General features: G+C 40.0%; 2 protein-coding genes across 2 annotated transcripts; both read left to right on the top strand.

The window, feature by feature from the left end:
* Window positions 1-757: 757 nt before the first annotated feature.
* LOC106173432 (uncharacterized) lies at window positions 758-3,746 on the top strand. The gene has a single exon (XM_013554572.2). It carries the CDS (start codon window positions 1,275-1,277, stop codon window positions 2,517-2,519), a length of 1,245 nt encoding a protein of 414 aa, XP_013410026.2. The 5' UTR covers window positions 758-1,274; the 3' UTR covers window positions 2,520-3,746.
* A 243-nt stretch (window positions 3,747-3,989) lies between these two features.
* On the top strand, window positions 3,990-21,701 carry LOC106173415 (uncharacterized). Its single transcript, XM_087008669.1, has 26 exons — window positions 3,990-4,223; window positions 5,574-5,742; window positions 6,262-6,536; window positions 7,005-7,187; window positions 7,756-7,884; window positions 8,172-8,463; window positions 8,885-9,345; window positions 9,463-9,570; window positions 9,956-10,236; window positions 11,041-11,195; window positions 11,725-11,879; window positions 13,781-14,200; window positions 14,411-14,542; window positions 15,089-15,220; window positions 15,528-15,641; window positions 16,038-17,353; window positions 17,737-17,824; window positions 18,211-18,260; window positions 18,444-18,468; window positions 18,732-18,937; window positions 19,344-19,498; window positions 19,647-19,801; window positions 20,070-20,157; window positions 20,504-20,678; window positions 20,919-21,117; window positions 21,344-21,701. The coding sequence occupies exons 1-26, from the start codon at window positions 4,139-4,141 to the stop codon at window positions 21,580-21,582; spliced, it is 5,787 nt and encodes a 1,928-aa protein (XP_086864795.1). The 5' UTR covers window positions 3,990-4,138; the 3' UTR covers window positions 21,583-21,701.
* The last annotated feature ends 1,749 nt before the right edge of the window (window positions 21,702-23,450 follow it).

The raw sequence follows: 23,450 nt of genomic DNA, 5'->3' as shown, positions 1-23,450 counted from the left end.
CTAGCAGCTGGACTTTGACTAGTAACAATTTCTTCACCGTGTTATTATTAGGGGATAAAAAACACGAGAATATCGATATATATTTATTTCGAAAACTTTTTCTTTCTCAGTTCCAAAACCTCAGATATCGCTACAATGCAGGAGTCTGGATTCCCATTAGCATGTAAATTAACTCTACTGAATGAGCGCTGGATTTCATAGTTCTTATTTGAATGGCCGTCAGATTTTGTAAAAGATTCTGCAAGATTAATTTAATTGTTTTTACGGTCCTCTGCTTGGTAAAATTAACTTCAGAGTAACTTGACAATGAGTGTCACGAGTGCGTCATGAATTCCCGTTCAGTCTGTCATTATCATCCATTTTTTGCCTTTTTTTATTTGAAAGAAGGTTTCATGCGGTCGCTTTTGATAGCTTTTCAATTCGCAAAATAAATAAAATAAATAAAAATTTTATGACAACGATATTCTCTGTAATATCTGATATTCACTACGAGCAAAATTATTCTCGATTTTATTATAAGGTTGAGATCAAGAGGTTTTTTTTCACTCGCCAATTAATTGACTTTGAACCATTTTAACAAAATTACACTGTTACAGTAAATGACATGATTCACCGCATTTGACCTTGAAACTCTTCTTTCTACAACTTCTGGTGATCATAATTAAACAACCTTTTCTTGAGAATGAAGTTGCCAAAAATTTTTATACGCCTACTTTGTCGAACATTTCAGATATCACCAAACTGAACTACAACTTGCATTTGATAAAGAGAGTGTACGTCCCGTCGGACTGATCCCGTTTTGCATATGCGCGTTAATTATAAGGGACGCCCCGGGTTTAAAGCAAGTCATCTGATATACAATTCAGGTCGAAAATAATTAACCGTTTGAGCTTTCTGCTGCGTATATCTTCGATTATGAAATTACACAGCTGTGACTTCATTTAGAAGGGCACACTGGAACACGGCTGACGTGCAGAAAAATTGCTCCAAAAAGTCACGTAGGCACGCTGGTCTGATTTTATGAAAAGTATGCTGCAGGCTTTTATTGGATATTTAAAATACGCACTGCAATGATAAACAGTACAGTTATACTGATTGATGAAGGAAAACCTAACTGGAGGATACTGTAGGACGAAGAGCATACACAAAGGGATTTGTAAACCGTATAAACGGGGAAAGCCTTGAAAACTTGTTATTGTGCGTGGCAGTAATCCGATACCTCCGGCACTTTCAAAATTGGGTCAAACTCGAAATAGACAACTAACTGTAGTGCGATGTGGAGAGCCGGTTACCTCGTCTTTGTGGCTGTCATATTTCTCGTCGTGCTGCACGTATGCGACATCCGTTGCCAGGAAGACAGCGACGTAACGCCACAAAGCGTTGGGGGTGACGTCGAGGGAGATTTCAGCTCCAATCCAAAGAAACACGTCTTGGTGTTCGGCGGAAATGGCTTCATGGGCTCAGCCACAGTTGGGAGGTTGTTACAACGATATGGCGATTTTTATGATATCACAATAGTAAACAGAGGGACATGGTATTGGGATTCCGCTGTAACGATACGGCCGTACGTAAGACATTTTGCGTGCAACAGAGAAGAACCCTTGGGTCTTTGTACGGGATTTGGGGGGTTTGTGAAAAGTGTAGAGCAGTTCGAGGCCGTGATCGACTTCAGTGCTTACGTCCCTTACGCCGTAGATCAAGCCCTGAAAATATTACAGGATAAAGTCAAATTATACATCTACATCAGCACAGACTCGGTCTATGACGTCTGCCCAAAGTTCCACAACAACCCGACAAAAGAAATGGAATGCTTTCGACCTGAAAACGTCGAGCACAAGGACTCGTACGGTTATCAAAAACTGCAGTGCGAGGAACAGCTGATAAGCGCGCGTGAGAACGGGGGATTCCCGTCTATTATTTTCCGCCTCCCTGACGTCATGGGCCCCCGGGATAACACGCACAGATGGTGGACGTATCAGATGTGGATAAGGCTGGCAGGACAATACATTAACAAGCTAGTAGCCGTTCCTGATTTTCTCCTTGCTATTCCAATAAGCATGGTGTACTCCGAGGATGTCGCAAGCCTCATCGTCGAGATAATAAACATGAAAGACCAGAGCGGTGTGACTGACCAAGTTTTCAATCTAGCATTTAAAGAAAAATTAACTCTACCAATTGTACTGAATGATATATCGATTGAATTGGGATTAGGCAATCTAACATATCTAGCAGGCTCGTCTCAATATTTATATCCGTCCGTGACAAAAGGTGCTATAAATATCTCCAAAGCATTAGATTTGTTGCGATGGAAACCGACGCCATGGAAACGCGCCGTCGCGGAGACGGTGAAATTCTACGAAGAAGCAATGGGGTGGGCCAGGTACGCCCCCCGCGAGGACCTGATTAACGGCATGCTCCAGGACATCGCCCTAGATGAAAAAGAAGGGTTCGCTAAGGGACTGAAGGAAATTTACAGATATGAATTGACTGTTTCTTCAAATGTTAAGGACGAACTTTGAAATGAATCTTTGTTCTTTTATTCGTTTTTATTTTCTAAGGCTTATCCATTATATGTTCGCATATAGTGTACCCAGAGTAGTGCAGTGTAGAGGAGGGGGGGGGGGGATTTTTTTCAAAATAATTGAGGCCCTCTTTCCATTTTAAAAGACTGTTAGGGGTGGTTGGTTCTTATTTTAGTTATTATTTAGTAGTTATGTATTTATTTATTTAAACAAACTTTCGCATCGTCAAATAGATGAACATATTAGAAATAAAGCGTGCTTTTCTCTGACACTGAACACACACACACACACACACACACACACACACGCACGCAAAAACACACACACACACACACACACACACACACACTGTTCCAACCACTTGCTGATGATTGATAGTAGAGCGGCTTTTAAAGCTATTTCCTCTTCACGGTTGTGTCAAGAAAAAAAAAAAAAACAGACCAGGCTTGCGCATGGCACGGCGCTTATTGCTTTATCAAAAAGCTTGTACATGTAGGGACTATTCTTTAGTTTATTACAGTATTGCAACAGCAGGTCGAAAAAATGTATTATATCATCTTCACATGATAAAATAGTTATCTCAGTGTATATTATCGACTTTAGGGCCATAATTTTGGGGCAGTAATGACTGCTTTTATCATGTATGCAATGTAGTGTCAACTGTCTGGGTCTTAGCATGTCTGCACCAGATTTTTGTTTTGATAAAACTTAACATCGGTCAGGAAAAATCGCCTTGGGGTATTTATCTGGCAACATTTAGACTACGTTACTCAACTGAAAAAAGAAACTTCTTTTTGTTGAATTATAATGACTACGTTACTCATCATTGGTAGCAAATCTTAACATTTGTCTGGAAAATATTGCCTAAGGGTATTTGTCTGTCAATATGTAGACAACGTTATTCAACTGAAAAAAAAAACGTCTTTTGTTGAAAATAATGACAACCCTATAATGAATAGAGGAGGCTATTAGCCCGGAAAAGGATCCGCAATTTCATGTGTCCTAGGCTCGGATAAGGTGGAATAAATGGTAAAACTTGGAATCCTTATACTTGTATACTTTCTTTATTCGATCATAGGATACAAGAGGTGATATGATGGGGAAAAGTTGAAAAAGAAAACCATAAAACGGGATACGATATTTTTGACACTAGCTTGCAGATAAATCATAAAAGGTGCCAAAATCAATGCAAACAAGAACAATAAAGATTAGATTTAAGATCAACAGATTGTTCGTCTTTGTTTTTAGAAACATTTTTTTTTCGGCATGAACTCTCTCTCTTTCTCTCTCTCTCTCTCTGAAAATTTAAGCAACAGTAAAACTTTTTATCTGGCGCTCATGAAATATATGTTTTGGAGGTCACAAAGACGTGGACTTGACCTTCTAAATTCCAAGAATTTCTGAAGGCTGTCAACCACGGAGATCTTATCATCTCTCCTTGGTACTGGTATTGGTCACATGGTCATTGTCGATCAGGTGTCACTTCAACACATGCCAGTCTTCACTGTGTGGTCGTCAAATGAGACCGTCGTGCCTTTTACCCTCAGTGAGACGAAACCCGTGCGCTGGGGAAGACAGTGGTGCTGACCAATACTGCGGAGACCGCCGGTAGGAGTATGAATATGAGGGGATTCAATATCATAACTGCAGTGGCGGCGTTTGGTGTCCTGTTGGCGACCACGTGCGCCACGGGGATGGGAGGTAACGTTAGGTTATGTACTTTCCTTCTATACTTGCCATGCGGTGAACATGAGCCCTTTTATTTCACAGCTGTGATTACCATGTCGGCTGTGGGTCACATTTTTTTTTACTGAATCAGAAATCCATTGCAGAATAAATAAAACTTTAATCTGGACAGTAGATGTATCACATATCTATTATAAGAAAGCTAGCCGACAGAATAAATAATTAAAATGCAAAATAAAAGAGTGTATTTTCATTACAAACTGCATTAAATGTTCCGTACTGTATTGTCCTGTTGGGAAAGGGATAACGCTCACGTCATTTCGTTGATCAAATTCAGCCATCTGTATAAAGAATGATAAATTAGCAAAAACACGACTATGGCATACTGTTGTGATGTTTCTACATAAAATACAAAAAAAAAATACGTATTTATACGTATTTACTGGATGGACTGATTTAAAGTGATTGATAAAGCCGGAAATTCGGAGAATGTTCAGAGAAAAGGTCAGATGAAACGTTCTAGGAGTTTTAACAAGTCTTTAACTTGACACAAATTGCATGATCATCCATTTAAATCAATATTTTGCCTTTCATTAAGTAGATGAAATTTAAAAAAAAAAGGAATTAAACGAGAAGTCTCATTTCTAGACACGTAAAAAATTAACCGCGGTTGACAAATAAAAACCTATTTATTTATTTGAAAATACATAGCGAACTATTCAACTGTGCACAAATGTATCGTGGACGACAGGACAGTTTATTCGTCAAACACTGTCCTTTTGATTATACCTTTTCGTCATCAAGTGATGTAATAATTTTCTAACAAGCTTCTAGGTAATAGATGGCTTTTAATTCAGGGATTATTTTAGAAAGGGTGCCTTAATTAAATAAAACGATAATGGTAGATTTTACAATTCATTTATTTAAAAAGTTCAATTGCAAACCAGCTTATGATATTGTTTCCAAATTCGAGTAAAATATGATGATGCAGATTATGCGATGATTATTTATATAGTACCCGTATATGTTTACACTGTACTACACACTGAACAAAAAATGTAAACGCCCCACGCAATACTTTTTAAAAATTATCAGCATTATGTGTTTTTTTATATATTAAATCTTAAAAAGGGAATTTTGTTGTTCAATGTGCTACAGATTATTGTCCGTACTGTCCGTAGCTATACAAATTACTGTCCGTACTGTCCGTAGCAATACAGATTACTGTCCGTACTGTCCGTAGCTATACAGATTACTGTCCGTACTGTCCGTAGCTATACAGATTACAGATTCCCTAGCCCATTATATGTAATATAAATAATTCACACGGGACATTTATACTTTTGCTCAGTGTCTATATTTCAGGTATCTGTCCCAACTTTGAGGTGTTGCCAGGTTACGGTGAGGTGTGTGTGTCCCGGTCTATGGCCGAAAGCTGGGACCAGGCGGTGTACCGGTGTGCCAAGATGTGCGGACGGCTGTTCATGCCTAAAAATCCAACGGATGACCACGTGTTGGGAACGATACTGAACAGGTAATGGTGATATGGATTAGTTTTCACTTTTAGAACAAGCTTGTCCGTATCGGTTGTAGTGGCGTGTTCTATTTTCAAATAAGGTCGACATCCTTTCACTGCAATCTTTCAGAGGACAGGTCATTGATGTGCGTTTACTAACGTGACTACAATGGATACAATTAAAGTCAATAAGATCTATAAGTCGTTCTTACTATGTGTGAAGTTTCAATGAAAAGTCAGTGTATGTGTTACTGGCCTTTTGGCATCTTCACGCTTCACTACTGGTACAAATTAAGTGTACTCTAATATCTATCCACGACATAGAATTTAGTAAAAAAAATATAAAGATCCTTGGGGGAAAGAGCTTTTCCTGACTCGTAAACCTATTGCATATATGAAAAACAAAAAAGTTACACACGTTTTCACGTATAGAACACAGACAATTAGTTTGTCTTGGACAGCTAAGTTAAACTATTATATATGTATTTTTTCTTAGTATATACTACCCCTGTATTTGATAACAATTGTTGATTTTAGAGAAGCTTCGACCATAGGACTTTCATCCAACAAGCGGGTATGGTTAGGCGCCTACAGTAAAAACGGCAGTGCCCCCGTCTGGTCGGATTCAACCCTGATGGAGAGACCTACCCTCGCGTTCACGTCGTCCAGGTTAGGCTGTTCGGCATTGACGGCATACGTAGAGCCCTACAGAAGAACGGAGGACTTTGTGGCCGGCAACTATTCTTGCATCGGGCCGGTAACGGGCCATAATTTTGTGTGTATGAGAAGTAGCAGCTACCCTGTACCAAAAGGTGGGAGAAACTGGGTCTCGCTCCATCAAAGTGTGATTGGAAAATAGGGCGCTGGTGGTGTTAGGTGTGTGTGCGCATACCTGCGTGCGTCCTTAATATTGTGGGCGTGCGTGTCGGGGTGGGCGTGTAAGTTTTAAGTCTGCTGTGGATACAAGGTGTTTGGTTTATTGTTATATACTGGTACCTGTGACATAAAGTTGATCATAAGGCTAGGTGTTAAAATGTTTTGTGTTATGAAAACAAGTTTATATAGTAAATAATTGGCATTATCTGTTACGATGAAAAGTAAAAATTATCTTGATAATAAAACTTTACATACTGAGCGATTTATACTATACCTGAGCAGTCGAAGGCAATCATTGCTCTAAGTTTTTGTCTATCATGTACCTCTATTATAAAATTCATTTTTTTAGATATGTAAAAATGAATTAAATTAAAGGTCGCATTTCCTTTGCATATTTCATGTAGGGTGCCTAGTCGATAGTTGCCCAATAGATGGCGTTCAAACACAAGCCTACGCGTACTACGATCCGTTCTCCAACAACGCCACAGTGGAATGCAAAAGGGGCCACATATTTCCAGATGGAACGAAAAAGAAAGTACTAATCTGTGATAAGGGCAACTTTTTGGAAACACTTCCTCCTTGCATACGTAAGTGAGAAGCATTCCCTTTCTTTGACTCTTTCACGACAAGTGGACCTTAGAGAAAATGCCATCCTGTAACCCCTAAAGAGTACCCGTATCGTATCGGGATTCTCAGCAGGGCCTCCTTAAAGATGTTTTAGAAACAAAACACATTGATCACATTACCTTACCCATAAAATTGTGATTTTATTAACTTTGTTCACACACCTTTATGTATATTTGAAAAGAAAGTCGACCTTTGTTACAAAAAATCAGTGCGTAAAGGTGGAGTAAATTTTTTCTTTCTATATATATATATATATATATATATATATATATATATATACTTTAGATTTGTGGCTGTTCTAAGACAGGCATCTTCGACTCATTTGTTTATTTTTTTGGTCAAGTTAAGTCGGCGAGTAAAGCAAATTATTTCTCTGCCAGTTCAAAACTTTAGCGCTTTCAAGTTATCAGCGATTAACTATTTTACCCACACATTGCACAGAAAGGGTCCACATTGAAATACCAACAATTTCAAATAATTTTTATTTTCTGTATTGATATATATATCTAATACACATCCACATTTCAGTAATTGATGAGTATCTGGCAAGTTTGCCACCGAACTGGTCAGAGGGGAAGCACATCACTGCGGCCACACTGGTGGAACCGAGGCCACGTTTGCCAGCCTCAGGGACACCGTACCAGCGTCCAGTTATTGGTAGGACCTCTTTTCTTGCTGTCTTCAACTGGCATATAACAAGCAAATTGCAAACCGTAACTGCATACTAAGAATGTGCTAGTTGAGTACACTGTATTGCAAGCTCCGATATATAAACGAATCATCAGAGAGAAGTGATGGGCGAGGACGCCTGAATGTGCTTTTATGTATGACGCTGCGACAGATTAAATGTTACAAAAACGTTTTATCCATCCCAATATTAGATAACAACAGGTGAAAGTAGAATTTAACTTTTGATAATCGTATAATTGTATTTACTGTGACAGATACAGGCTGTCCAGACGGATGGACCCGGAGTCCAGCGCAACCACCATTCTGTTACAAGTTGTTTGAAACTCCCAAACTGGCACACGATGTCGCTGAGGCCTTCTGTGTTGTATCTGGAGGTCATTTGGTGAGCATCCTTGACGCTGAGGAACAGGCCTTCGTCCAGTCTATTGTAGGCATCGAGAATCCGATCAAACGCGTCGGTCAGTACTTTCCAGTCACTCCCGTCAGTCCAGTATTCGAGATACCTAACTATTCTGGAGACGATATCCAGAAGCCAGATTTTCCTAGGTATATAGTATTACTAGTTTACCTTGTTTACCTTGCTTCGGTCGACAAATGTAAAACTGTATACCAACAAGGGCAATATGACTGTGGGAATAAGGGTGCAAACACTTGCTTAGTTTTGTTTTGTTTTGTTGCGTGTTATTTTTTAGAGGGAAAAGTGGGAGCAGGGGTACCTCAGGCGTGGCGTTCTGTAACCCCTGGACCCGCCATATTTCTCTCTCTCTCTCTCTCTCTCTCTCTCTCTCACACACACACACACAGACACAAACACACACAGACACAAACACACACACACACACACACACACACAGTCAAACAGTTCTGTGCCACTTTGACTTTTAGAGTGTAGCGTATTTAATACTTATGCTGACCAATCCTTTAAAAAGTCATGTCCACTAATGTGTATCTTTATCTATGTCATTAGTTCGCCAACTACTGATGAATGGTTTCACATCGGCCTTGACGGACAATCTCACTGGACTGACGGCAACAGCGTTAAATATCGGAACATGGCTTCTGAAGAAGTCGCTTACAACTGTGCCGGATTATTTTACGATTCGGAAGCACACGGGGTGTGGAAACCGCTAAATTGCAACGAGGAAGGGAGGTTTATGTGCAAGCGACCGAATGACAGGCGCCTGTGCTTTCCTGATTCCCACTTAGTAGACGACAATGTTCCAGTCTGTGTGAACAATTATCGACCTTGTCCCGTGGGTTACAACTTTCGACACAGGTCTTCCTGTTACAAGTTATATATGACTGAACTTACTTGGGATATGGCTCGAGGGATCTGTGCTAATGATGGCGGCAATCTGGTAGATTTTGAAACTCAAGCAGAGCTTTCATTCATGGACCAATATATCGGCAGTCATACGCATATTGCCAGTAAGAAATGCCCCCCCCCCCATCTCTCTCTCTCTCTCTTTCTCTCGTTGCAATTGCAGTCCAAGTGGACTTTGGTAACCGAGATCAAGTCTGACATCTGACCTACTATATTTTCAGGTATATCTCCAAAGATATGGGTGAACAGCACCAGTTGCGTGACATTATATTTGGGGCAGTTAACTGACACAAAATGCACAATGCAATTCCAATTCGTTTGCGAAATTGGTAGGCAATTATCTTATGGATATTTTTTTAAAAGTCGAGTTTTGCATGCACGCTAAATTACCAACGTGTATGAAATAGTGCACATTAATCCGAATGTGTCTAGCATGTGTTAAACAAGATCAAAAGGCCTATTTTAGCGAAACGAGCATTGTTTTAATTTAAAATTGTGCTGACTTACTTATTGAATTTCACTTTTTGTTTGCGTATTTTACGTTCACGTAAAAATATAGTATCTTACGTCACTTATCCCACGGGCTGTGTACAGAGCACGGGAGCACGTGGTTGTCGTTTTGCAAATATCACGAAATTTTGTTCAGATCACCCCTGTTTATTCGATCATTCGCAGGGTTATCGTTTCAGTCCTGCATTTATTTTTTTATTTCAGATATGAATGACGTATTTGACAAAGATGCTTACAGAACGTGCCACGATGTATTCCCGACTGGAATGAAAGCTTGGATATATCCATCACCAAACGTTCCACCCATTTACGCCAGATGTGAAAAGGCGGAAACTGGAGAATACAACGACTTCACGATTTACGGTGACAGAGATTATCAGTTTTCAAACAACAGCAATGTGTCTTTAGCTTACTCGTATAAGGAAAAAAGGCTGAATCTAAACTTTCTGTCCGCCATAACGGATGCATCATTAAATTGCGAACAGGTTAGTACGTTATTTACATAATCGTGTACGTATATATCATTATACTGCAGTAAGGTGTCTTGAATTTAGCTGTTACCGGTAGTACAGTAAATATCACTTAAATGAAACACATGAAGCAGGTCGTAATATTTTTGTGACTTTCTGGGTAATTTTATCAACATGAAGTTGCATTCGCCACCAAAGGTGCACTCTTTTAGACTTTGTACAATTATGTCTATAAAGAGAAGCGCCGCCCAGGTAACCCTGGGGCACAGAATGACAGTCAGCACAATGCACCGTGTAATTGTTTTTTTCTTTTTTTTTTTTTTTTTTTTTTTGACGCATTCAAATTTACGCATCGTACTAGATGGATCGGTCCCACTCCGCGGGGATTCTCGCTTAAAAGTGCAATCAGAAGAATCAGCTTAATAAGCAAAAATATATTTAATTACCCCCTAGCTGCTCGAGGAGGCGTGTCAGACAATTTAGCTGATATGACTGATTTCACCACAACGAGAATCCCCCGCAGAGTTGAACCGACCTGGTAACCAGTAATACGATGTCTGAATCTGAATGCTGTCGTAAAATTTGTCCGTCATTTGGAATGTAAGCTTACCGGCACAAAACATTCGGTATCTCTTTGCCAGCACTGACTAAATAATTTCAAACAGTGAACACGCGTATGGCATACTGTAGAACGCTTTCGTCACGCCACACCGGCAATATTTTGATCTATCGAATGTCAGAACTATGAGTGTATGACTTTGCATATTTTCACTCTCCTATGGTCTTATGCATTATGAGCTTAATCCTATTTCTTTTCAGCATATTGGAGTCAGCTGCATCAATGCGACCGTGTTTGGGGGCAGCACGTGGTGGACCTCGCGCCAGGGTTACCCAATCACGGGCTGGGGAGCACCAATCAATAGTTCAAACTGCGCATGTAATGCAACCTTTCAGAATACGTGTGTGGATAGCAGGTAACCCGGATGTCTTACAATTGGCATGGATCCAAAATATTTTAGCAAACCAATGTGTGCATTTTGATCCATCCAGTTGTAGATTCAAACAGTTAATTTTTTTAGATAAAACATATCTGGACACTAGTTTCTTCTATTTTCCGTCAGAACTCGTACCATCTATGCACGAGTTGTTTTAGTTAAAGTTGTAAAATTATTTTAGTTAACAATTTTGCAAGAAATGCGAAGAAAATCCCCAATATGTTTCTCAAAATTTCGATGCGCTGTGGATTACAATATATCATGCCTCTTGTCAATCCAATGTTACAATTCGTAGAAGCCAGTCAATGCTGCAATGCTGTGAAATATCTTATATTTCACAGCATTGCAGCATTGACTGTGAAATATAAGATATTTCACAGCATTGCAGCATTGACTGTGAAATATCTTATATCTACGAGTGCTGGTACATAACAAAAACGTTAAATGCCACAGAAATGAAATAAAGATGGTGTGTATAGCTCATCTGATTCCCCTAAAATTGTTTCAGATTTGCCTGCAACTGTCATTCTGGACAAGCAACGGCGGATATAGCTGTGATAGACGATAAACGGTACTTGCCGATAAGAGATCTGCATATTACGGGGTTAAACACACTTAATTCATTTGTGAATGTGTCGACGCATGTAACGATCTGCGAAACGGGTAAGAGTTGGATGATACTACACAAGCACCGACGGGTGTGTTATCATATATACACTCAAGGAAAAAAGAAACGCAACATTTTAATTTTCGAAAATTCCTAAGAAATACGAGTGTATTTAGAAAAATGGCTTAGCATCATGATTTCACTCTAAGTTAGGATGAAGGCAGGTTAACTGATTTCTTGGTTCCGCTTGACTGATTGTAAGGACAATAAACCGTGCATTTCAGGATGGTTTATGCACACAAACTCATGTTTGAAACTCAGAGTTGAGTTTTATCACTGGTTAATTGTGTTCAAGCCTTCTCTATAAAAGGGCACCAGAATGAAGCCAAAAACACACTTCTTCACAATGCCACGATTGTCGCAAGCAGAGAGAGATCTAGCTATTGACATGCTCCAAGCTGGACAGGGTTGTCTTGCTGTCACCATTACTCGTCTTGCTGAGCGATACCATGCCACTGGTTCCTCTAACGACTGCCCTCGTACTGGTCGCCCCCGTGTAACGATCGCTGCACAAGACCGCGCCAACCGGTTGGCACATCTCCGTGACAGGTTCCGGCCCGCTACCATTGGGACACACCACAGGCCAGTGTCGGCCAGAACCATCTGTAATCGCTTCCGCGCTGACAGTATCCGACCATATCGGCCATATGTTGGATCAGTACTCACCCACCAACATCGCCGAGCTCGGGTCGAATGGTGCACTGCACATCATCGTTGGACTTTGCAGAGGTGGTCCTAAGTCGTGTTCAGCGACGAGAAAAGGTTCCAGTGCTTCAGAGCAGATGACCGAGATCGGGTGTATAGGAGAGGTATGCCGAACCTTGTGTGCGCCAAGTGAACCGGTGGGGCGGTCCCAGTGTCATGGTTTGGGCAGCCATATCGGCAAAGCACCAGGCAGACCTGGTTTTCATCGAAGGAAATCTCAATGGTCTCTGTTATTGTGATGAGATCCTGAGGCCTGTGGTGCTACCTTTTCCGGACCAAGTTGGGGCGGGAACTCTATTCCAGCACGACAATGTGCGACCCCATGTGGCTCGTGTGTGCACCAACCTCTTGGAGGAGAATGACGTCCATATCCTGCCTTGGCCAGCCCTCAGTCCGGACTTAACTTCCATTGAAAATGTCTGGGATCTGCTCGGTTTGCGTGTCCGCCGTCGTGAACATCCTCCCGAAACTCGGCAGCAGCTGAGGGAGGCACTGGTGGAAGAATGGGCCGCGATTCCACAGGATCAACTCAGACACTATGCCGATCCATGAGGCGACGAATGTCCAGGATGCCAACGTGGGGTCACGTGAACTATTAACAGTATGATGCAATTTCTGCCACTTTTGCTTTTTTTTTTTTGGGGGGGGGGGGGGGGGGGGGGAGGGGGTGCTCTATTGTTTGGTTGTGTTATTGGACTCAAAAATGTGTAAATGCCAAAAAAGTTGGTCTCAGGATTAGAAATTGATGTAGGGTTCATATAAACCTGGCAGATCTCAAAATAAAATTATTCTGCCCCCCAAAAACTACCAAAACTGAGTGTTGCATTTTTTTTCCTTGAGTGTATATAGCGGGTATAAATGGACTGAATGGTTCTCACATCAGCCATGTAGATGTTGTTTGGACCAAAAAAATAGTGACGTGTCAAATTAGCAGCGGCGTGGTGTTAGTCTACAGTAAAATGTCACCTTGTAATAAGGGGCCGACGTGTTCTGCTCAGGCTGAGGACCTTGATTTAAGTCGTTGTAATAATCAGTTCCTGATTTTTGGCAGAGTTCAGCACATTTATTATATTCCTTATGCCTACACATGATAGAAGATGTAAATCATTCCCACTTTGCTGCATTACACTCCCCTTTACCGTTGTAAATAATACGTTGAAGCAAAAACCATTGTTCTTCTTTTCTTTGTCAGTTCTTGTCATGGATCTTGGAGTACTGGTTTCCAACCATACATATGACGTATACACGAAGTACAATAAGTACGCCCCAAACATACACACAGGTGGACGGAGCGTCTTATCAAAAGGGGACACTGTGTACAGTTTCACTCTACAAGACACCATCGACATTAGGATTTCGTTGGGTTATGAAGGCTGTGATGCCTTCATGGAATTATATGGCGCCATTGATCCTATGACGTCACAACCTCTGCCATCAAGCATAATTGTTAGAAACGACGACGGTGATGTAAGATTAAATTCTAAGATTCGTGCTCGCTTACAGGGACAGCATACCTATTACTTGACGGTCAGTGCTTTTGAAGGCGATGCGGAGGAGCCTGATAGAATTACAATAATTATCGAAACCAGTGGTTCAGGCGGTTATTATCAGAGTAAGTATCCTATCAGCGATTACCAAAGCAATCTCTGGTTTGTTTAGAAAAACGGGCCTGAAACTCGAAGGTACTTTGATCAGCAAAACAATTCATTGTTGCTAAAGAATTCAATTTGATTGCTATTATAACTGTCACCAATTTACCTGTAGATTGTAAGGAACACTGTCGTTGTGAAATGGAAAGCGTGTATGGTCTCTTTTTTTTCAGCATTTGATGAAGAAATCGATCCATCAAAATTTTGCATATGCTCGGGTTCTGATATCAACAGTGTGTGTAGGAGAGGGAGGTGTGAGTGTAGACCTGGGTTTGCACCGGATCATATGGGTAACTGTGAGAAAGGTAGACTCTCTTTATTATTCAATATATCTGTTAACGTTTTCAACCTTGTCAAATCTTGTACAAACACGACTGAAATACAATGAACAACTGTAGCTGTTTTTTTATATTTTCTCAAAATAAATATTGCTATATAAAATTTTTATGAATAAATTAAATGTCAATATGATATCATAATATTTATATAATATTTCAATATAAATACTTGGAATCTAACGTCAATGGTTTTATATTACTCTATAGTATCTTCTACAGTGTCATTGCCGTATGTTGATGTGTTGTTCTATATGGGGAATATAATCTCCCTTCGATACTCCCTTCGATACACTACTTTCTATGGCAGTAACTAAAATGACATTTGAGATTCATCTTTGGAAATGGTATATTTGGTATTAAGTCTTTGTCGTTTAACTGTCTAAAGGTCGGCCATCATTTTGCTTAAAATAAACCATGTTGTGTACAGCTACTAGCACGGTATTAAAAATGGTTATATTGGTTATCATTTAATTTGATTTTCTTCATGTTCAATTGTTTTGTCATCTCGTCCAGTGCTGGGAATGGATTGCAATCATGACCTGGATTGCGCAAGTTACGTATATGGCAGCCATTGTGTCCATGACGAACCTTTTGGGACAGTGTGCAAATGCAAACCTGGTTGGTATGAGAGGAATTTCGAGTGCTGTAAGTAGATCCATATTTCATAATTTTTTATGAATCTGAAAAATGATACAATTTTGTTTCTCATAATGAATGCACGCAGCATTGACCTGCATTACGAGTAAGAAGATGCAACAAAATTAGATGTACCGGTACTTGCTTTTCAGATCTAGCCAATACAAAGGTTTAAAGACAATAAATTTGGGATCATTTCTATTGCCAGTTTTCAGTGCCTTCTCGGGTACTTTTATTTTTGAATGGTTTTATTGTTGTTTTATATTTTTATATCTTAGAATGTTTTTTTTTTTGTATATTTTCTTTAATATTTCAGCACCTTGCCATTGCCTTTGTGACGGTAACGGTAACTGCACCAACAGTGGAGATGACAGGGCCTATGTGTACTGCACGTGTGAGCCAGCAAGCCGAACAGCAGCGGCCAGTGAAGGTTCGTGCATTAACGTGAAGATGTTGGTTAGATCGATTACCAGTGATATAATACAATATAATGCAGCAGTGCACATCCACACGCACGCGCGCGCACGCTAGCAGTTATAATGTGTGAGGCAGTTGTGTGAGTGGCTGTGAACGCGTGGTGCGGAAGCATCATGCGCTAGCGTAGACGTGTGTGCGTGCATGCCTTCACAAGTCTGTGTTGGCGAACATGTCTAACATGAATCGCGCGTGGTGCATTGTTTTTCTTATATCAAGTACATAAGTGAAATACTACTAGTTGCAGTGGTTACTATATTAGTTACTATTAGTTATAAAAGATATCGTAAACAATTTATGCCTCTATCATTGCAAAAGCACGATTCTTGTTACCGTTCAACCACTCTTTCAGGGAAGAGAGACAACATGGGTAAAAGCTTCGTCCTGTCATTCTTTGGAAACGCACTACTGTCGTCTTTCACTTGCACGGACGATAAAAAAGATGTGCGTTTGATGTTAAAGATGACAAGTTATAGTGACACCCCTGCTGATGTCCGAGTGTCCACCCCATTGCACCCTGACTATCCACCAGTATCAGTCAGTGTCCAGAAAGGCAAAGAGACTACGGTGAGCATGCCAAGAGCGCTTTTCAAGTCGAACGCGACCGGTTTTGCAACAGACAGCATCTTAGTTGAAAGTTCCCGTGATATTGCAGTATTTGGACTCGCAGAAGGACCCGGTTTCTCCGGCGGATACCTTGCCCTTCCAGTTGATGTATTAGGCCAAGAATACGTCGCCTTGTGCTCCATTGACTCACGGCACAATGATGATTATTCCCAGCATTCGGAAATCATCATCATTGCAGTGGAAAACGACACCAGGGTTCGAATCACCATGCCAAAGGTAGAGGGTGTTTTTGTATTATACAATGGTAGCGAGTTCACAAGGCACCGTATGCTTGAAATCAGGCTGTCCAAGTATGAAACATTTCACATCCACAGTAAGGCGTTCTCTTTAACTCAAACTTTTATCAATTCTGACAGGCCCATTGCCGTGATAAGCGGTGCCAGAGAACAGTATGGCTCCACGAAAGATATCGTCCTAGAGATGATGCCGCCGATGTCAGCATGGGGAAGAATGTACACCATATCACCAAGGCATTCAGAGGCCAGCAACAATTGGACCTTGGTGATTTTGTCCAGTCGCTCTGAACAGAATTACGTCGTTGCACAAGGGAATAATCAACCAACTTTATCAGAAACGCTCGAGAGGCATGTTACGTACGAAACGTATGCGCAGTCTCTCCTGACCATTACCGCACGGGAGCATGACCCAATTCTGGTTGGTGTCCATACGTCTTGCAGGCATCACTTCCAAGATGGAACAACAACAGGGGGGTTAGATACTGCAGTGGCAACCCCATTTGAACAGACCCCCAAAAACGTCACCTTTGTCTCGGCTGGATCGCGTTTAAACGGCGTCAGCATGATATCAATTTCCTATTGCCTCAAAACCTTAACGTTGGATGGAGGGCAAGTGCACTGGAATTCAGACCTGTCTATTAGAACGCCCATGCTACAACTGAACGCAACCACCGCAAATGTTGATAGAGGAACACATTATATAAGTAATGATCAGCCACAGGAAGGAGTTCTAGTCTCTGTGTATGGTTATGGAGATAACGTCGGGCATGCTTTCCCTGCTGGGGCGTTATATACTATAACGCATGTAAGTATACCTGTTCCCATTATTTGGGTTATAAGAAAAGTTCCTTGTTACCTTATTATAATTATAACACTTGTAGATAAATTACAACTAGCGGATGTCGAAAATATGCAGCAACCTAACGTTTTGTATCTTGCATACACGCATGCCTCATACTGCTTATGAATGGGACATTGTGTAAACGTCATACAGGTATATAACACCCCTAGCTCAGAATGATGCATGTATGTGTGGAAACACTTAGCTGAATCGCGTTGCATCTATAACATAGTTTTAGGTTTGACTGCAACATGCACTCATTTGTTTTGAGGTAGCCCCACCGAAGGTTTTGCTGTGACTGCAACGATTGGTAAAACAGAAATTCAGTTTTGTTCGCGTTATTTCAGCCATGTCACCCAAGCATCACAGTGGCTGGGGATTTAATTGACAACGACTGTGACGGGTTTGTTGACGAGGAGGTCTACAACCATATCGGTAAGTGATTCATAAGATGGTTAAAATTAAAACACGAATTTGGATTTGGCAATCGTTCCATGGAATATATGAGAGTACTCGAACTGACCTATCTGTGATAGATGAGTGGAGAAAAATTACAATATGGCAGCATATAGGCAATAAGAGTCAGGCACTTTGGATAAATTTCCATGTGACTACGATTGTAAATAATAATCCTAAAGGTGTTTATTTTTAAGAGGGAGCTCCAAGTCACGATGGATACTTTAAATTATTTGGGGAATTACTGACTGTGGGCAAATATAAATTGCCATATACACATGTATATAGAAGTAATCCATCGGAAATAAAACCATTGCTGATTAGCTATTTTATCATGTATCTGAATCCTTTTCGAATATTTTTAGACGACGATAACGATGGGGAAATCGATGAGGATCTAACAGAAGACCGTTTAGTAAGTTTTACGATATAACAGTTTATGAAAATGTGAAATCCCCTAGAGGCAGTGAATTTCGTGATAATTTGTGTTTGCTGCAGTCTTAGATTAAGATTATATCAAAACAATCCTACAGGAAAATCGTCAATACTATTGACAAATCATGTTCTTATGTAAATATTATGTATCCTTATTTAACAGGTATCACATTACCACATTGACCCATGTAAGTAAAGCACAGTTACCTAACTTACTCTGCAATTCCCTTGTCATAGTTTGGAATCCAAATTTAGAAATAAGTTAATGTTCCTTGTGTACCATTGTCAGTGATATGTGTAACATAAAATGTGCACTTTAATATTGGCTAAATTTTGTAGTAGGCTTAAGTCGAACACTTGGATATATCGGTGTATTTCTTTTATAAAATATTTTTGAATAACTCTATGACTTTAAATTGATTATTTTACCCAAGATTTGTCGATACTTTAGGGGAAATTGTTTGCAGTAAAAGCAAATTTGGTAACATAATGAGTCTGACGTATGACGCTAGAATTCTGTGGGCAAATGTGTCGGCCGTGTATAACGAGGGAGAAGATGCTGGCGCATGCGCATTTCTCCACAGTTATGCCACAGAGTATCGGAGAGACGTCATGCTCGATGACGCAGCTGAAAGGAATAGGTGTGGAATTGCAATTGTAAGTTAAATCGTTATGCATGTTATGTATTATGTATTTAAACAAGGTATTGAATATTTAACCAACTCCCCTTTCATTCATCATTATCATGCCGTTACATCCATAGTCAATAATACCTTGAATTTGGGGGAATTTACTTTCTCGTTAGTGGTATAATATCTATAATATTTATTTGCAACCAAAAGTTGGTTGGTGCATTTGAAATAATAATAATGGTTATTCTAAGAAAAACGTTGAATATGAAACCTTTTCTAAAATACACTTGGCAGCAATATCGTTTAAGCAAAACATGTATTATTATTGGTTTTAGTTTAAAAAACACCTACAGGTAGAATGAGAGAGAAGTTAAGGCACATTCATTTCTACTTTCTTTAACTTTTACTCTTCCTCTCACTTCCACGCTCAGACCAAGGAGGAAGACAGCCTGGTGCATTGTATCAATGTGGTAGCACAAGTGGAGGCCGGAGCTATAAGCATAGGAGACCACCACTACAGGGTGTGCTGTGTATTCCAGACCGAAGACCACTCAAGGGTAGTCGGCAGTAGTGTTAATGTAGAGCAGTAAGTTTTTTTGTAGTTTTTTCTCCACAGTGCAATGTATGTGTGTGATATGAATGAAAATGTAAAATGTAAAAGTGTATATAAAGAAAAATGAAAAGAAAAGAAACAATACAAGTGAGATAAACAGTTGATATCAACGGTTTTATAGTGGCCCCTCGCTAGAAAGCAGGCAAGCCGGAAGCGAAATCAACAGTGGACGTGCGCATGTAACTCTTTCCGTAAAAAATATGGCGGACGAACTGGTGCCAACAGTTCGTGTGGGCGACCAGGTTCACCTCCAGGCTTCATTACGTCGACACGCAGGCAAGTTTTAAACATTCACTGCCCTTATGAATTATTTGTCGTCACTTTTGTGTGCCCCACTATAGTTTTGATTTTTTATGTTCAGTATAGTACATGTACCGAAAGATGAATACATTGTACTTTGTTTCATTTCTAACGGACGCATCTTAATTCTTTAACTTTTGTTTTGAGAAATCACAAATAAATGTAAAAATAAATTATGAGGACGAAGGAACGGGTTTTTGAATCTTTTAGTATTTGCATGATAACGAAAGTGAAACCTTTTCAGCCTTTCAGGGCATCCGTGTAATCAACTGCACAGCATATCCCTCACTCAGAAACCCAAGCCCCTCTCGAGTACTGACTAAAGAGGATGGGTAAGTATTTAGACCATATGACCATTGGCAATGGATCTCCAGAAGAAAAAACTCCTTTGTAAGAAAGAAGGCCAAAATAGTTTAGATGAAAAGTAATCGTCATATGTGAATAGGACCTAATACAGACTAGTATTAGTACCTCACTTTCAACTTAAACTATACATATCAGAAGAGTAGTATACCTTAGAAGGTAACTATCTGGAAAAAAACTCGCTGCGGATGTAATTGTCTTTTAAGTACACGTACTGAAGTATGCTGTTTGAAATGAGTACGATTTCTAAACAGCAATTTTTAATGATTTTAACAATTTATACAATCAATACCAATTTCCATTGAACATGTTCAGATGTGGTACGGGGAGAGTTCTGGCTGAAACGGAAGGATTTACCCCGCTGGAACATTCCTCAGCGAGAGCGGTGTCTGCCCCCTTCTATGCCTTTAAATTCACTGGATATTCCGATGTTTACTTCCAATGCTTGGTGGCATTATGTGCGGATTCGGAGGAAACTTATTGCACAACGGTAATTGTCTTCTGGTTATATATATTTTTTCTTTAAATCAATCAAATAAAGACAGACCAGTTCAGTTTCTTTATTGGCCTTTGTATCTATATACAGAATGCCATCTGTAACAATGTGAATAACAGCTGTAACTTAAAGATCTTGTTAAAATAAGTAAATGTCACAATCACCCATATCATCATATTACACGCATTACATCATTACAACTAAACAATATATAATGGGTTTTCAAAATATTAGAATCACTGCCATGGCCCGGGACATGACAAGCTGCCACGTAGTCGTAAACGACGCAGTAATGGGGAACACGACGCGTTGAGTTTATCCCTACCGGAAAGACAGGCTTCACCGGATGACGATCCCGCAGCGAAGAAATTCATAGAGATGGCTGTGACCACAGTCTTGCGTGTACAGGAAGATACTGAATCAAACTTAGAACGTATGTGGAATGTTAAATACTATGTTTGTCTCATGATACTTAAGTGCCAATTGATGACTTAAGCACGTTTAAAGTGTGGTGTTAATAAACTTGAGGGGGCGACATATTATGCCTGTCTTGCAGAGTTAAGATTATCTAGATTTATAATATATTTTTGTATGTTTTGCCTGTTTTAAATTTTGACCATTTTCGCTCTTCAAATTGGATTCATTTCTTTGTATTGCAGGGAAGTCGCAAATTCTGTCCCATTATGAAGGCAACAAGGCACACTTTTCACCGGACACTGCCAAAGATAGTGGAAAATGCAAAGAACACAGTTTCAATTTAATGTTCCTTGCGGCTTGTACTGGATTAGTTTTCATTCTTTTGTTGGTTGTTTCAATATTGTTGTGCAGGACATATTCTTCTAGATCGAGGCTGGTTAATTTATCTAAAAAGAATTTGGTATTGTCAGGAAATAAATGATTAAATGTTCGAATGAGCCGATGTTTGGCAACGAATATACTACGAATCACATGTTTGTTTGTTGGATCCATCAACAGTCGTAAATTATACAACAATGTGATATAAAGATATTTATATAATTTTTTTGTTCGTTATCCTCTGTTTGAAGCAGTACCCCGCACACGGTGAGCAATTGGTGCGCGCCACTTGCGCTGCGCCGTTTTCTCGTCGTTTGCGGGGGTATTTTGGTGAGATTTTTGCCTCTCGCGCAGCTGAGCAAAAATCTCACGTGTTTGATATTTTTGGCCTCTTGAGGCAAATGGCTCAGCGTGTGCGGTGTGCAAGCGCCGATTGCTCAAGTCATGCCAACAATGTGCATGTGCCAGTAGCCGGAAACAAACAAAAATGGCAGCCCCCAGCGAAGTCAGCGGGTTGCAAAGAGTTATCTTTAGCTGCTTCATTCTTTAGGAAATAATAATAATAAATGTTTTTTTGCCAATTTGTTTCATTTCATAGGTAATATTTTATTTAAATTTGCCTTCAAACATCATTAAGGTGCCAGTACAATGTATATACCCTATCAAAAACCCGATTTGAAAGCAGTTTCGTCCATTTAAACATTTACCGCCACGGCTGATTTCTCTCACCAGTACGACTGTGAATCAAAATTGAAGTCTCTTTACCATAATATGAAAGCCAGGGGAACGAAATATCACAGTTTGCCTTGGTTTGCACAAATTTTGTTGTCCGGTTCTCCCAACAATAAGATCTTTATTTTGCCTATATTTGTTCGTTTTTTAGTATTTAAAAGTAAGCCCTTAAAATGTTGTACAATAAGGAGATGTGAAACTGTTCCAAATGGGTTAAGCACTGTGGAAGATGCAACACATAAATTCTATCCAATGTTACACATATGGGATGCATTTAAATCTCGAGGGAGATTCCAGCTCCAGACCAAAGAAACACGTCTTGGTGTTCGGCGGAAATGGCTTCATGGGCTCAGCCACAGTTGGGAGGTTGCTACAACGAAATGGCGATTTTTATGATATCACAATAGTAAACAGAGTGGCATGGTATTGGGATTCCGCTGTAACGATAGGCCGTACGTAAGATATTTTGCGTGCAACAGAGAAGATCCCCTGGGCCTTTGCACGGGATGTGGGGGGGGGGGGGGGGTAGAGCAGTTCGAGGCCGTGATCGACTTACGTCCTTAAGTGCTTACGTCCCTTACGCCGCAGATCAAGCCCTGAAAATATTACAGGATAAAGTCAAATTATACATCAACATCAGCACAGACTCGGTCTATGACGTCTGCCCAAAGTTGCACAACAACCCGACAAAAGAAATGGAATGCTTTCGACCTGAAAACGTCGGGTAATACATAACAAGCTAGTAGCTTTAATAGGGACTGAAGGAAATATACAGATATGAATTGACTTTTTCTTAAAATGCTAAGGACGAACTTTAAAATGAAGTGTTGTTCTTTATTTCGTACATATTATTCTAAGGCATGTCCATTACTGCATATAGTGTATCCAGAGTAGTACATAAGAAGTGGGGGGGGGGGGGGTAATTTTTTTCAAGATAATTGAGGTCCTCCTTCCATTTGTAAAGACGAGAATATTAAAAATACAGCGTGCTTTTCTCTGACACTGAAAACACACACACACACACACACAGCGATGATACTTCCACCTGCTTGTTTATGATTGATAGCGGGCAGTATTAAGGCCATTTCCTCTTCAAGGTTGTGTCAAGATAAAAAAAAGGATCACGATTGCGCATGGCTTTTATTGCTTTACCAAAAAGGTCGTACATGTAGGGACTATTTTTTAACTTAGTATTTAATATGATGATCATTACAGTATCTGCAACAGGTAAAAAAAATC

Source organism: Lingula anatina, chromosome 3, assembly GCF_051362555.1.
Source record: "Lingula anatina isolate TDL-2025a chromosome 3, LinAna3.0, whole genome shotgun sequence".
Taxonomy (NCBI): domain Eukaryota; kingdom Metazoa; phylum Brachiopoda; class Lingulata; order Lingulida; family Lingulidae; genus Lingula; species Lingula anatina.
This window is presented reverse-complemented; position numbering and strand designations above follow the sequence as displayed.

Bases quoted from the DNA above. Each gene is read 5' to 3' on its own strand.
- LOC106173415 (XM_087008669.1), top strand. From the start codon at position 4,139: ATGAATATGAGGGGATTCAATATCATAACTGCAGTGGCGGCGTTTGGT. The intron at 11,196-11,724 runs GTAACCCGGATG...AAATTGTTTCAG, and splicing joins AATACGTGTGTGGATAGCAG to ATTTGCCTGCAACTGTCATT. The intron at 14,543-15,088 runs GTAGACTCTCTT...CATCTCGTCCAG, and splicing joins TATGGGTAACTGTGAGAAAG to TGCTGGGAATGGATTGCAAT.
- LOC106173432 (XM_013554572.2), top strand. From the start codon at position 1,275: ATGTGGAGAGCCGGTTACCTCGTCTTTGTGGCTGTCATATTTCTCGTC.